General features: G+C 42.8%; 1 protein-coding gene across 1 annotated transcript in view; it reads left to right on the forward strand.

The window, feature by feature from the left end:
• The window catches only part of SVEP1 (sushi, von Willebrand factor type A, EGF and pentraxin domain containing 1), a gene marked incomplete at both ends in the record, with an annotated part of 137,495 nt that extends 121,665 nt beyond the window's left edge, over positions 1-15,830 (forward strand). Inside the window, 5 exons of the mRNA XM_082012906.1 lie at positions 826-996; positions 6,046-6,141; positions 9,633-9,728; positions 13,621-13,714; positions 15,800-15,830. Coding sequence (XP_081869032.1) covers positions 826-996; positions 6,046-6,141; positions 9,633-9,728; positions 13,621-13,714; positions 15,800-15,830 — 488 coding nt within the window. The remainder of the gene's footprint in view (positions 1-825; positions 997-6,045; positions 6,142-9,632; positions 9,729-13,620; positions 13,715-15,799) is intronic.
• Between the last annotated feature and the right edge of the window lie 644 nt (positions 15,831-16,474).

The following is a 16,474-nucleotide window of genomic DNA, read 5'->3' on the forward strand; positions in this document are numbered from 1 at the left end:
TTCCAGAGGGCTGATGACCAAAGCTGTATCATACAGGAGCATGGCAGCACAGATGTGTCAGCAGAGCTCTCCACCTAAATGCAGCTACTCTAGAAGAAGAGAGCTTTTATCTGCTATTGCCATTTGGAGAGGTGGGTCACTCCAAGAGATCCAGGCACGTAAAGGTGACCTAAGAAGCTCTATAGAAGTTTCTTTAAAAGGATACAGAATATGTCTGTGTGATTTGATGCCCCAGCAGCGTTCGTCCTACTACCCACTAGGCCCAACTGTAATTTTCTTCTCAATTTACCTTTTGCAAGCACTGCAGTTGGGATTGGTTGTTTGGTAACGCTAAATATCCTGAGAATGATACCTTTGAGATTATGGGTGATGAGATGAGGGTTGTAGGGAGAGGTGCTGCCTTTTATTGTGTTTATTGACAGTGACAGAAGGCATAGTGTCCTTTTTCAGGCATGTCTGAAAGCCTTTTGGCTTCTTCCTTGGCAAGCAATATTGTTTAGTTCAGACAATGGCATCATCTCACTCTACAAACCCAGACTCACGTATATCCTGGGACCATCCAGAAAGTTTCTGGTCTATACGGTGAATATAGCCATTGTTGCATTACCTGAAACTGCTGTTGCTGGCCATCTCCCTGCTCACTGGGTGTATGTACAGCTTTTCCCTGTGTCTGCACCATGAAGAAGTCCTACTTACTGATTTCCCATCAGAGGTGCCTCTCTGGCACCTCCCAGGCGCTTTGTGCAAAGTGCTGTGCCCAGGGTTAGAAACTGTATCATGTAGGCATTGCAGCTCACCAGCCTCTGGATCATTTCTTTTGTTTAGAGGTATCTTGCGGCCCCCCAGCTCACACAGAGAACGCTCTGATTCGTGGTAGCTTCTATCAGTATGGAGACATGATCACCTATTCGTGCTACAGTGGGTACATGCTGGAGGGGCCCCTGCGGAGCATTTGCTTAGAAAATGGAACATGGACAACACCACCTACCTGCAAAGGTAAGTCTTTTTTATGAACAGAAGCGTATCTTAGCTTGCCATAAGCACGGAGGTGTCATCCTAACTGCAGTAAAAATGAAAGTGACATTTTTGCTAGTTTCAGCGCAGTCATGGTTTCACCCAGGGCATTTAAAGTGCCGGGTGTTGCTTTATTTCCAAGTGAAAGAGAAGGTTTCCACAATTTTTCTCTTTAGTCCTTGCTGTCTTAGAGTTTCTTTTGTTACAATGTTTTATCCCACACCTAAGATCCTCTCCTTGCATCTTTTGTGAGAAAGTGGCAGAACCAGTCATCTTTCTGAAATGCTGAGCTGTTTCAGATAAGCACTGCCCGTCAGTTTTTCAGCGTCAAAGATCAAGCACTGCAGAAAACAAAAGTAAGAGATCCAATGGGTGCTTAGTCTCTCACTGTGTTTAGATTGGCAGCTGCTAAAAATTGTTTTGCAATAAAATGGGTTGGTACAGCTCACTAAATAACACTAAGTACTGCAGAAAATTAATGTTTTTAACAAAATACTAAAGACAAAGTCTAGCCTTTCTACCCTTGGCATACCAGCAGGAAAATGTCACTTTTTGGTTTGTTGAGCTAAAAAATTCACTTGTTTAAATGACAGAATTAACTCTTCCACACAGAAGATTCAAATAAATGAAAAGTTTTAAACAGAAAATGGGGTAAACCAACACAAAACATGGAAGAGATGATAAACTAAACAGTTAAAACCAGATATAAGCATCTTCAAACGCTAACTTAAAACCAAGAATGTGGTGTAGCAAAAGAATTCCACGGTCACAGGTCTTTGATGGAAGAGACCTTGCCATCTGCCATTTCCATATGAGAAGCTCGACTAGCCTTCTGCTGCCAGGTAGCTATAGAGCAGTGAGCACCCCAAAGTCTTATCTCAGACAGTGTAACAGCAACCATACTATAAACTGAGCTTTAGGTATTTTGTTTAGAAATGTGAGTATTAAAAGCAAAAAACCTTAGGGCACATCAGTGGCCAATCATAAGCAGCCCCATTCCCTAAGCTCGAGAACTCCCGCAGAAGAGGAGAGGTGCCAGAACGCTCATCTGGGAACATTAGAGCCATCGTCAAAGTTGTCAGGTCTGCCTCTCCTCCTGCAAGTCTCAGCCTCCCCTGTCGAAAATAGAAGCAACAATACTTCCTCCCTCCTTGGCAATATTCTGTTGTGGTCAGAAGCTCTTTGGAGATGGAGGATTTTCTACTGTGCTAACCCTAACTAATCAGAGTCCCCTCAACAGTTTTTTATATTAATTCTGACAGCAAAATATGAATGTTAAGACCTAGACAAGCTGAGTTGCCCTACTCTATGAAAGCAGGCACTCTGTTAAAGTTCTGTATCTGACAGTTATAATTGCCTTGCCTAAAAAGCACAGACCACTAGATCATTTTGAGGACACTCAGAGCCAAAGAAGTGGGTTTGGAACTCCTGAACTCCTGAACAGGAATAGAGAAGCTTTCCTGAAAAACAGGTATTTCCTGGTTATGTGATCATGGCTTGCCATTGCCATGAAGAATCACCTATGGAGTAGCCAAGTAGAGAAGATTTACAGTAAAAACGTCTGAGTTACATCAGCTGTCAAGAGGTATCCAAAAGTCCTGTTAGAAATTTACACTCCCAAAGTACCGAGCACTTTCTGAAAAGTTTTCCAAGTATCTTGTCATTTCTTTATAAACTGTGGTGGCTATAGAATTCAAGGAATCTCTGCAATAATAGCTACTCCACCTAAGGTAGAATTCATTAGCAAAATTATTTTTGTATTATCTCTTCAGATTGTTACACTTCAGATTCTTCAGCTGCCCCTTTAATATTGCCAGCTTTACTTTCTATTCTTATTTAATATTTATTAGTTACACAGAACCCTACTTTATGCCAAGGGCTGTAGTTTTCTGCTGAAAGAGGTTCTTGCCACTGGTTATTAGCAACCTGGAAAAGCTGATCTGCAAAGCACTGTCAAATATGTGTCCTGTTTGTAACACCATGCGGTCTACTGGGACTGTTCAGAGGAGTGTTAGGGAAAATTATTTCAAAAAAAGAAGTGATGAGGTGGACAGATGATCAGAGTGTAGAGCAGGAAAACAAAGCAGAACAACTTGCCTTTTGGTGTGTTAAGGGAGAGGAATAACAATTTCCCCCCCGTTTTCTCCTACAAGGGGAACTAAAAAGGACCAAAGATGTTTCTGAAAGGATCGACCTGTGTTTTCATGACACATGTCAAAATAATCTTTCAAAACTACTTTATAATTCATTTGAGGGATTTGCCTAACAAAAGGCCTACAGGACCCAAGCCTTTGTGGTCTACATCAGAAGCAACATGAAAGCACTCTTTGTAATGACTCATGCTGCATTTCTTGTTTTTGGCTCTGTGAATTGATTACTAATGTGTCCTAAGCCTGCTTGAAATGTTCTGGCCCAGTTGAACAGGTTAGTTAATGTAAATATAATAATTAAAAAGCAGACTTCGTTAGTTTCTTTGGGAGAGCTCTCACCACAGCTGCACTTGCCTGAATCACTGCTGGTTAGAGGTTGCAGGCCAGATTCTGATCTGAGTTTCAGGGGTGAGAAGTATTAGCCTGGATCTGCCAATCGTAAACACCTGCAGGACTTGGCAGGGTGCACAGAGCACACAGCTTCTCTGACTCCAAATTTTTCTCTCTGAAGTGCTCTAAAATCTGTGTTGTCTATTTGCCACCTGCCCACATATTGCTTGGTTGGAGCTGCCGACCAAAGAGTTCATGCCCCAGCAGCAAACAAGTATCATGAGAGGGCAGCTGAGGCATGGAGGAAATTACTCAGTTGCAACCACAGGAAAGCTTTTTGGCAAAACCGAGAACAGTTATCAGAAATTATTTTTTAGCCTTCTTACCCCTGTTTGTCTTGCAGCAGTGTAACGCTTTTTTGTCCTGTGGAGATAACTCTTAGGCATGGATTTACAAGGGAATCTCAAAGATTAAGATTGATACCATGGATGTGAGATCTGTTACCACTAACTGAAGTCACAGCTAATGGTTCCCATTCTCTCCTCAGCACATCAGGACTGCGTTTGCCCTGCTGGCTTTTACAACAACAAAAAAAGAGAATGAGATCCCAGCTTAACTTCCCGCCCCAAGCCTTTCTCTAGTCTTGTCTGTCAAGGGAAGAATAATCCCCACAGCTACAGACACGGAGTCTCTGCCTGCCTAAATTGATGTATAACAAGTGCACACCTAGGGTTGATACTGCCTTGCTCATTCAGTTTCACAACCAGGGCCCGGGCAGAAATCCAGGAAAAGCCTATCTTTCCCTCAGATCCTGGATCGCTGAGCGGGATGGAGTTGCCAAAGTGGATTCTGTAACGCGTGAAATACCTGCATCTTCTCCGTTGAGAGGGAGAGAAAATACATTTCAGAGACTGTTTCTCATGGGCTTCGAATTTAACATGGGATATCATTTATACACAAACCTTTCCCCTCCCATCCCGTTATACATTCATGGGATATTGTTTAAGAGGTGTGGATCACAGAAAGCTTTAAATGGTTTTTGATTCAGCTTTCGTAATTTTTCATTGCACAAAGGAAATCTGGTTGGCACACTATTGTGCTTTAGTCAACATCCAAAAATGAGCTGTCTGCATAGTCATAGATATCTTTACAACAGAAATTCTTCAAAATACCTGTTTAAATATTGCAACTTCTGTGAACCTGCCAGGGCCTAAGGTCTCTTCCCATTCTTGTTACCAGCTGACATTTGATGGGAAGGCTCTTGAAATTGCCAAAAGCTTTGGCCTCATTTCAGCAGACTCCCGAGCTGTAGCTTGCAGCTTGGCATGGCTTAGCAGCAAGAGTGACTCATGTTTGGTTCTATCAGGGGAAGATTTGCATTCTTTCCAGTGTGGAGCTCAGGTTGGAACAGTGTTTCAGTGTGCTAAACCACTGTTTGTATTTAATACTAACATTAAACAAGATCTGAAACACCCAAAGCCTAAGCTCATATTTTGCTCACCTAGTAACTAATTAAAGATAGGATGCAATTAACAGTTCAGACTCAGTTTCCTGAGGTTACTCTGTGCTCACAACTACCACTAATTAGAAGTTAGTCTGATTACTTATTTGTTCTGTAGTATCGTCTCGAAGCCACAATTTTTGATCTTCTCTGTATAGTATATACACTAACATGACAAGGATTGAACTTCCTCCAATGATCTTTAGGTCTAATGTGTCTGTACTTAGCTTTTGTGAATTCCCTGGATGTATTAGCCAAGATACAGTGCAATGTCATAGAAACAATGATGAAGTCCAAAGCCTGTCCAGTCTAGGCAACATATTGGGCTAGTGTGATAGAGTCCATTTCGAATTCCTCAGTTTTATGATCAGGCACTTGTTAACAGACCTGTGCGAGCCAAGGAGCACCACTCAGCATGAATGCTAAGTGAGGTTTACAATCACACTTCGGGTACCACAGGTAGACACTTCATTCTGCACCCTTGTTGGTCACTTCTCATTACAGTGGATGACAGTGCAATGAAAATTGCTTGTTCTACCACAGTGTTTAATCTTACTTTCAACAAACCCTATATTATGCCAGACGGCATTATCTTGGTGCTTCATACCAAAGCTAGAAGAAAACTTCATTTTATTTCAGAGTTGATTTAGAAGAGGGGAAAAAAAGTAACAGTTTTTGTTTGGGATGGGGTTTTTTGTTTCATTTTGCAAAATGAGTGGGGAAAAGGAGATAAAGCATAGCATCAGCCTTGAAACATCATCCAAATAATTTACCCAATTATACTTAAAACTTACAAGTTTTCATTCTTGCTGTGGACAACTTTTGATTGTCTTAATGGTCCCCACACTCGTGCTCACAGTACCTAGCTGGACACACAGAGCCAGAAAATTATGTAGCCCTTGAAATCAAAGTCAAGTTATATTTCTGAACTTCACTACATTTGTTTCTTCTGCTCTAAACTTTAGAGCTGCAAAGATCTGTGCAAGATGCTGAACTACTAAGCTTATGATTAACTGCCTTGAGTTTGCCATGAAATTGTATTGTTTTCAGCTGTCTGTCGGTTCCCGTGTCAGAATGGTGGTGTGTGTGAGCGACCAAATGCCTGCTCATGTCCGGATGGCTGGATGGGTCGTCTCTGCGAAGAGCGTACGTATATCATCCCTAAGTGTAATTTTAAGGATGTTGTAGGTAAGACAAGTGAATTTACTGCAGTGAACCAGGTAGGAAAATTAAAGGCATAAGAGCCCAAAACATAAAAATCATTACTTTATTCTGCTTGACGAATTGGAGAGAACAGAAAGGACCAACTTATTGCTTGTTTCTAGACAAATGACCATCCCTTAACATCTCCAAACCAAAACAAGCACATTTTTAATTGATGTGATTTTGTTTGTGGGTGCTCTTTCGCTATGGTTGTAGACCAGCTTGCTTCAGTTCTCCAAAGTCTGTTTCTAATAGCAATACATGATAGTTTTGGGGAAAGAATTGGGATTAGAACAGAAAAGATGTAAATGTTATAGTGGTGGCTGCATTTGTTTCTTGGCTTCCTTTTTTATCAGACTGTGATTATGAACCTGATCAATTCATGTTCAAATAATATAACTGTGTCACCTTTTCCATGCTGTCCTTCCTGACCTGTGTACCTGTACCCCCGTCATGGTTTAATCTCAGCCAGCAACCAAGCTCCACACAGCCACTGGCTTACTCCCCCCCACAGTGGGGTGGGGAAGAGAATTGGAAGAGTAAAACTGAGAAAACTTATGGTTGAGATAAAGACAGTTTAACAAGTAAAGCAAAAGCCGCGCACACAAGCAAAGCAAAACAAGGAATTCATTCCCCACTCCTCATGGGCAGGCAGGGGTTCAGCCATCTCCAGGGAAGCTGGGCTCCAGCACGCGTAACGGTGACTTGGGAAGGCAAATGCCATCACTCTGAACGTCCCTCCACCCCTTCCTTCTTCTTCTTCACCCCAGCTTTATATGCTGAGCATTGGCATCATATGGTATGGAATATCCCTTGGGTCAGTTGGGGTCAGCTGTCCTGGCTGTGTCCCCTCTGAACTTTTTGTGCACGCCCAGCCTCCTCACTGGTGGGGTGGGGTGAGAGACAGAAAAGGCCTTGACTCTGTGTGTAACACTCAGCAATAACAAAAACATCCCTGTATTATCAACACTGTTTCCAGCTCAAATCCAAAACATAGCCCCATACTAGCTACTATGGAGAAAATTAACTCTATCCCAGTCAAAACCAGCACACCCCACAAATTCTGGGCTGGCTTTTGCTGGCCTGGATGTCTGAATAGTTAGAGAATTGGTTCAGTTCTGGTTGAAAAGAGACAAATCTGACCCTTGGGTCTGTCAGAGATTTCCTGGGTGACATTAGGGATGCCAGTTTGTACCATGTTTCCCATTTTCTTCATGATGATCTTAGCACAAGGAATTTTGGATGGTTAACCCTTTCATGCTCGTATAGCTGTTGCACAAGAAGCCTTATTACTGTACAGACAGTTAGGTATCGGTCTATGTGGATAGAAAAGGAAAGTACCCTTACTGTATTTAGCACTCAGTATGGCCCTGACGTGAAGCTTTAGCATGTCCAAGAACACCCGCAGCCAAGGTGGTGTCACTGTCCCTGGCTCTGAGTATACCTGGTGACCTACAAAAAGATGTGGCACCTCCTCCTGTAGTTCATGGAAAGGAATGTGATTCAAGCATTTTGCTAGGTAGATGTATCACATCTTAAAATGGTCCTCTGAATCTACCTTTCAGGTTGGTGGTTGGACTTGATGATCTTAAAGGTCTTTTCCAACCTTAAAGATTCTGTGATTCAAGTCTTCTCTGTGGCAATCTCAGTTCCACATGGCACAAATTAGCTGTAGATAGAATGAGAAGAGATTCAACAAGTTTTATCATTCTGCATTTATGGAAACTCCAGCTACGTGGTGCATTCACACAGCCCCTCTTTTGCTGTCCCCGTGTCTGTCAGTACCACTATAGCCAGACATGCAGACTCAGCCCTGTGTGTTTCACAGTTTCAGCAGAAGAGGACTGAGCCCTGTGTCTGGCAGAACTGTGTTTGGTATGCCACAATTTATTTCCTTACCTTACCATTCATGATGATATTTAATGCATTCTTCAGAACCAGAGGACAGATTTTATGCCCCCAGTCATTTTGATCTGTCATTTCCAATTCAGACCCTGTTTTCCTGTAGGAGGAAAATGAAGAGGCAACTGACTAGCCAGATGACACTTCATGTAGATACCGGCACTAGAGCTCTCTCCATTTTTCTTCTTTTGCTTTACTTTAGCATAGGTAGTGAGGAGAGGGAAAAAGTATTCCCACAACTGGTTAGTGCCACCTCAATTTTGTAGCGTTGCTTGTCAAGCACAGTGCACCGGTGAACAGAAAAGATAGGCTTCATGTTTGGAGTTGAGAGCCTGTTCTGGAAGTCAAAGGGGTTTTTGAGTGCTAGCATTGAGCACTGATCTGTCAGAATCAGGCCACAGGTGAGGCCACAGAGCTCTGACAGAATTCAGTCACCTTGTAGTTCACAATACATTTCACAGATGACAAGATAGATTCATCTTCCTGCAGGAGGCCTGACCACTCTAAAAAACATGCAGAGCACTGCTGGTTTAATGATATAGATAAGTAATTCTTGGTGATATGGGTTAGTCCTATGGCAGTTCACTGTTCTTTTCTTATCCAGGCTGACTGCACCTGCTCAGCTTGACCTCTGCTGCGCAGCAGAAGAGGAAGAACCTCTACATCAGTCCTCTGCAGCCCCCATCCACCCTCCCAGTATAAAACTCCTCTGTAAATGCCACTCAAGGGTCCACATTTGAGACCCAGCTCAACTCTTGCTCTTACTAGAGCATGTTCACACAAGTACTTCATTCAGTTAGGGTAGTGGAAATGGTAGTTTTGTGAAGGTACCTAAGTTATGAACAGTGTGCACATTGGACAATTTCACATATCTGCTCACAGGAGCAGTACAGCTTGATTGGTGCTCAGTCCAAAGGCCATCAGCTGCTTGGTATCTGCTTTGTTTCTTCCCCAAAGCTTCCAGCCACAGTCAACCTGTCGCACCCAAAATGCCTTGCATCAAAGCTGTCTTTCTGTGGGTGGCTTGTGGTGTCCCCTGCCTCGACATGTTTTCACTGGCCCAGGCCAAGTGCTTTTCTATGGGCAGTGCATAGATTAACTTGTTTTGGATGTTACATTGTGGGACCTCGGGGAATCCACAAACAATCCAAGTGTTTGTAATTAAAGCATGAACTGATTTTGTTAGCCACCATCACAGAAGTGGGCAATGTCTGTGGATGTTACGCATGAAAAAAAAAAACAAACAGTCCTGCTCATTTCCAGTGAGCACAGAGCTTACAGACATCTGAAGGACTCTAGCAATTGCTCCAGTCTGTCCATTTGTTTGTCATCATTCCTTCTCATTTCTGGCTGCCGTGCCAGTCATATTTGCTGCTCATGCTTTGTGGGTACTTAACTCTTCTGATAGTGCATGCAAATACATCAAGGGGTAAGAGAGTTTCTAATTAAACATAAGTTCTTCTCTTGTACACTTTATTCTTTGCTTTCGTGGGAGATAATGCTTTTCACTGGTTCTTTCCTCCTGTCCTTAGCAATATGCATTCTGCCGTGTCTCAATGGAGGTCGTTGTGTGGCCCCTTACCAGTGTGACTGTCCCCCTGGATGGACTGGATCGCGCTGCCATATGGGTAAAACTCCTTTCACCTGCATTTTTTTTTCTCACTCTTATGACTCTGCTATCAATAGCTAGCACAGTAAGCTTTTCACAGGAAAACCCAGGCCTGCAACAGTATTCCTGGAGGATTTGCTGTCCCCAGCTGTGAACTATTTTCAGAGTAGTCCCTTATGAGTCTTTAAAATCCTTAGAAAAGTTTGCTCCCAGAAAGGACAGACAGCATTCACAAGAGTGCTCTCTGCAAAAAGCAGTGCAGAGGAGAGAGGATTTCCAAAGGGAAGAATAAAACTAGACTGTCCATTCCAAGAAGAGTTAGAATTTCATTTTCATCTTCAGCACATGCAGGTCACCATTAAACTCATAAACAAGCTGCAAGGTACTACAGAGGCTTTTCACCACATAGCTGTCTGGTTTGGGGAATTCCCGCATACTGCCCAAGTTCTGAGCTAGGCAAGAGGGTAAAGCAAAGCAAGGATTTGGTTAAGGGTGGTTGAGTTCAATGGGTACATGGTACCCATGTAAGGTACCATGTACATGGTACGTGGGTACCTTACATTATCTAAGTTGTCTGAATAAATGTAATGTGTGCTGCATTTTACTAGATCTTTTACATCCACCTAACCAAGGCTGAAGGGCATGTAGCACAACAAAATAGTGAGGGGTAGTCAGAGGAGTGATTCTAGGCTCCAGACCTGTGTCCTGGCAAGTCAGCTTGTGTCAGATGAGGCTAATTTGCAATTACAGATAATATTTGAAACCAAGCTTGGGATTCATGGTTCCACATCAAGACTAAATGAATATCAGTTTTTGAAAGGCTTGTCCCTGTGGAAATAGCCAGTAAAACTCATAGTAATTGAGTGGCCATTGAAATGTCTTTCAATCATTATTAAATCTCAATCACTAGTATATGTTAACTATTTTAAAAAATTATAACTCAGAACTTTTATACTCAGAACTACTGTCTTTTGAAGGGATGCTTGATGCTTGCCTAGCACATAATGCATCATTTCCTGTCATATTTCACAAAATTTGCAGCTATAACAGTGTAGGTGTTTGAGGAGGACTGATGGCTTTTTCACTTTTGGTCCAGCAATTCAAACCTCTTCCATCTGACTTCCTTTTCAGTAGCTAAAGAAAAAATTCTAGTGAGCAAATGCATCTGTGCCAAAGCCCATTCATAAAACCTCATAACCACTGCTTATGACGCTATTAAACCACTTCTCACTTTACTTACTGGTCTTGACCTTTTGCCATGACAGAACAAAGTGAAATGAGAAATATTTGGATTAACTGCTGGTCTCACAGGAATAATTATGTACGTAAAATGAGAGCTGAAGATGTTTCATTCCGATGCTTCATTCCAGAATCAGAAGTCATTTTCAACATGACAAATTTGGTTTACATAATTGCACAGGGATGGTCCATCTCTATAACCTCCTGCCATTGTTTGTTCATGTTTGGCCCAGAGGAATTGGAGTAGTTTATTTCCACCTCCTTTCACATTCCTCTGATTTCTCATTTTCCTTTCCTGTAATTCCATTTTAATTAGTGTTTCCTGATGCATATGCCTTGCAAAAGTTCTTGTCTCTCAATGGGAGAGACATAGATTTGACAGATGGACCACTCGGTGGATAAGGAATTGGCTGGATGGTTGCACTCAAAACATTGTGGTCAACAGCTTGATGTCCAAGTGGAGAACAGTTATGGGTGGCGTTCCTCAAGGGTCAGTATTGGGGCTGGTGCTGTTTAGCGTCTTTGTCAACAACATGGGCAGTGGGATTGAGTGCACCCTCAGCAAGCTGGCAGATGACACCAAGCTGTGTGGTGCAGTTGACACACTGGAGGGAAGGGATGCCATTCAGAGGGAGCTTGACAGGCTTAAGAGTTGGGCCCGTGTGAACCTTATGGGGTTCAACAAGGATGGAGATCGGTGAAGCGTGGTGTCCTGCATGGGTCTGTATTGGGACCAGTACTGTTTAATATCTTAATCAGTGACACAGATGGTGGGATTGAGTGCACCCTCAGCAGGTTTGCAGATGACACCAAGCTGAGAGGTGCGGTTGACACACCTGAGGGATGGGATGCCATCCAGAGGGACCTGGACAAGCTTGAGGGATGGGCCCATGTGAACATCATGAGGTTCAACAAGGCCAAGTGCAGAGTCCTGCACCTGCATCAGGACAACCCCCAGTAACAGTACAGGCTGGGGGATGAAGGGATGATTGAGAGCAGCACTGCTGAGAAGGACTTGGGTGTACTGGGGGATGAAAAGCTGGACATGAGCCAGCAATGTGCGCTCACTGCCCAGAAGACCAACCACATCCTGGGCTGCATCCAAAGCAGCGTGGTCAGCAGGTGGAGGGAGGGGATTCTGCCCCTCTACTGTGAGACCCCACCTGGAGTATGGCATCCAACTCTGGGCCCCCAACATAAAAAGGACATGGATCTGTTGGAGCAGGTCCAGAGGAGGTTCACAAAACTGCTTGGAGGGATGGAACACCTCCTGTGAGGACAGGCTGAGAGAGTTGGGGTTGTTCAGCCTAGAGAAGGGAAGGCTCCAGGAACACCTCATAGCAGCCAGTACCTGAAGAGGGCCTACAAGAAAGATGTAGGGGACTTTTTACAAGGGCATGTAGTGACAGGAAAAGGGATAATGGCTTTAAACTGAAAGAGGGTAGATTTAGACTAGATCTAAGGAAGAAATTTTTCACAATGAGGGTGGTGAAACAGTGGCACAGGTTGCCCAAAGAAGTTGTGGATGGAACACATCCTGGAAGTGTTCAAGGCCAGGTTGGATGGGGTTTTGAGCTGGTCTAGTAGAAGTTGTCCGTGCCCATGGCAGCAGGTTTCAAACTAGAGGATCTTTAAGGTCCCTTCCGACCCAAACCATTCTATGATTCTGTGAAATGTTACCCAGCTTTTGTCCTCATTACTATCTTTAGGACTGTCCTCTAGATACGGCATTATCTGCTTAAAGGACTTCACGTCTTCCAGCTTTCCTGCGATATAAATGTCTGTGTTTGTAGGACCTCATTAAGTGAGTGTCTAAATCTGTTCTCTAAATTGTATGGTGCTTTATCTTCAAGTCTCAAAATTGATAGGAAGACTTGAAGGTTTGACTTTTGGTTACTTGATACCCTTGGGTTAGGCTGTCACACAAAAGCCGGTGCAGCTGTTTCACAGCTGGCCCAACATGACTCTATCAGGCAGGCTAGTGCTTGTTCTTGAATTCAAATGCCCTGTACCACCTAGTCACACCTCTTAGGGCTATCCAGTGTCTTTCAGGAACTTACTGTCATCTGCTTCCTTTCCTTGCCTCCATACAAGTGCCACTGTGTGAAGTCTTACTCCTTGCCTGCTGTTGATCTGTAAATGGCTTTCTGACCTCTAACTTTCTGTCTTTATGCTGCCTTTCTATACTTTTTTACCATGCCTGGTGTCTGCTTGTCCTGGCTACTGTTTAGCTGTCACATTCCTTTCAAATAAACACCCACATTGTCTTCCTAGAAATAAGGCCTATTTCTCCAGTTGATCCTCTGATTCTTGTCTTCTAGTTCTTCCTCCTGCTTCCACTTACATTCCTTTTTTTGCCTCAACTTCAGGCAAAAAATACAGAATTTTTAAGGCTACTTAAAATAATACACTGGCTGTTTCATGCAGTTTATACACTGCAGCAGATAGCAAAAGTAGTAGAGAAGGTCAAATCACATTTAGCAGGGATGTGCTTCTGCCCTTTCCAGAGCAAACCATCTTTTACAAGAGACTCACAGCTGATGTTAATGTAGTTTTAAGAGTAGTCCGTTCTTAACAGATAACGCAGGCTGGATTTCAGTTCCCTGTTCCTTAATCAGCTTGTTGTGTGTGCGCTCATTAATGCAAGTCTGTGTGTGTGTATTTCTATGCAGCTGTTTGCCAGTTGCCTTGCTTAAATGGTGGGAAGTGCATACGACCAAATCGGTGCTATTGTCCCTCATCATGGACTGGACATGACTGCTCCAGGTAAGTGTTGCTGAGCACTGTCCCATACCTAGGCTGAATCACACCCTACAGAACTCTAAATCTGAAGAATGTGCAATTAAATTTGCACATTTTTAATGTCTATTAATGTCTAATTAATTTTAATGTCTAACATCCCTAGATCCTGTAAATCAGTGGTCATTGGATGGCTCGTGATTTATGGGCAATCTGGAAAGACCTTAGAGAGTACACTGCAAAATTATTGCCAAACTTCTGGAAAACTCAGAAAATGGTACATTTACATGTAAGGAGACAGGCAAACTTGCAAGGTTTAGCTTACTTTTAACAGTGTAAATGGAGATGTTTGTTGTGAGGTAATACAGAATGTTCTTCAGGAAATTTGGGTGGCCTGCTGCGTACAAGTGTTCATTTTGAACTGTACATACCTCATCTGGGTCCAGGTTCAAGACTAGGGTTATGCAGCGGACGTTATAAGTAATAGTTCTTCTTACACCTACTGCTGAGTGGTGTAAGCATGTAAAGAGCATAACACGGTGCATCTGAATCAAGCCCCAGTTCAAATCACCTGGCAGTGCAGTCCCTGCATCAAGAGCCCCAAGGTCGGGGCTTAGATCTGGTTCACGTGTGCTCTCTTTTAGAGAGTTTTACCAGTACTTGTGTTTCGGTTTGTTGATTCAAGTCTAACGGGGCCAGTAGTGGTCTAGGTTTTCAAAGCAGTGAGCCCAATCACCCTGGGAAGCAGCATTTACAAGGCTTAATTGTAGCTTTGTTTTTTAAAGTTAACTTGTGAAGTTTGGGTGTTTGCCTTCGAGGGCAGTCTGAGCAGGGCTCAGTTTTCCTTTGGGAAATCTGTTCTATTTCATGCTGCCATTAAGAGCCGTTTACAACCCTGAAGAGGAAAGACTGGTGGAATGTTAATGATGTTGTTGTGGTGGGGAGTCAGATATAACAACAAAACATGCAGCATGAGTTCTCCTGTTCCCTGCATAGAATATTCATGAAAGCCACGAAACACATGCTAGCAAAAATATTTATACCTCAGCTCACACAGGCTCCTACTGAACACATTGATCATTATCCTGGAGAGCTAAATAAATAATAGATGAAGGTTAATATTTTTCTCTGGGATACAGACAAATCTTGTGACATTGTACATTTTTTGTGTTCTTCTTTCTGGACAGGTAGTGACAGACATTCTCCCCTGTCTCTCTGATATACTGTTTATTTAAAAGCTACAGAAAAGATGCTTGTTTCAGAAATTACATTGTCCAAAACAAATAGTTTTCATTTTTCAGCTGTCATTATGTATGCCTAAGTGAAGCAACTTAAAGGTACTGCCAAGAAACAGCATCCAGCTTTAGACTGCAAGCTACACATCTGAAGTCTGATAGTATTTCCATTTAGGAGATGAAGCAGAGAAGCTCAAATCCAGTGGATTTAGCAGCCAAAAAATACGGAGTTTATCTCTGAGGCAAAGCAAAGTTTCAGGCTGTTACCAAACTGGACTTTTCTTGGGTTTTGTTTTTGTCCAAGTCCACAGCTCTGTGCAGCATTGTGAAGTCTAAGAGAAGGCGGATCATTAGCTTGCGGTCTAGCAACTCATCCCTTCAAGAGCTGTTTGAGAGGAGTTTCCCACACAGAACTAGGGGAGTGGAGGAGAGGGAACAGAAACAAGCACTGAGATCCATTTTGTATTTTGTTAAGCTTTGGGTTCAGCTGCTGGTGGCTTTACGGGGTACAACACTGTTCTGAAGACTCAAAAACAATACAGGCGGAATACGAGTAAATGCCATGACAGCAAAGATTTGCTGTTGCAGGTTAACTAGGTGCGATTTATAAGGGGAATCTGAAAGGGCCAATAGCTTTTATCAACATCCAGGACAAGATTAGCTCCAAACCACTGTGTGATAAGTCATGACATATTAAATGCCAGATACTGCTATTCCCCACGCCCACCCTCTTCCCCTCTCAATATGCCATCTTGAGCTGTGGCACTCTAATCCCTGGCGCGCGTTCAGACACCATCCTCTTGTCCCTCACTGTTGATTTTGTTTAGTATGGTCAATACAGCACTGATTTTATTGTGTTTGGGTTTTTTTGACACAGGAAACGGAAGGCTGGATTCTACCCCTTTTAACATCAGAGCAGCAGTTCTACATTCAGATATCTTTCTTCAGCCTAGGCACCAGGGCTTGGAATCTAATGCATTGCAAATCAAATCCATTGCTTCCCTTTCCCACCAGCTCCCTTGTTTTGTATTTTATTTTGTGATACATTTTTACTATACCTTTCCATCTTTAAAAAAACCCTCTGTATTTTTCATTTACAAAAGTATTATCAAATATATGCTGCTACACACACACCATACAAACATACACATACAAACGTAAAGATTCCTACTGTCCTCTGAGGAAGTGGTTGTGTACAGTGAAGTCCCTCCCATTTCTTACATACAGTCAGCTAATTAAACCATACTATACTGCCAACCACGATTAAACAGAATGTGGCAATTCTGCTTACCATCTGCCAAAGCATACTGCTGTCCAGCAACTCAACAGTAAAGAATAGTTACGCAAGGCTAACTGAGCCGCTAAACTTTGCATTGGGCCTGTTTCTGAACTCATGTAAATTAGAAGTACATGTGATAAAGTCCATGTTGTAACCACAGTTTCTGGTGGCCATAAGAAGAAGATTCTGTAATGTATATTATGTGACATTAACATCATTGGGGAGTGACTTAATGGTAGGCATCAGCATGAATTTTACCTGAGATTTATTGGT

The sequence above is a fragment of the Phaethon aethereus genome (genome assembly GCF_964289735.1).
Source record: "Phaethon aethereus genome assembly, chromosome: Z".
NCBI lineage: Eukaryota > Metazoa > Chordata > Aves > Phaethontiformes > Phaethontidae > Phaethon > Phaethon aethereus.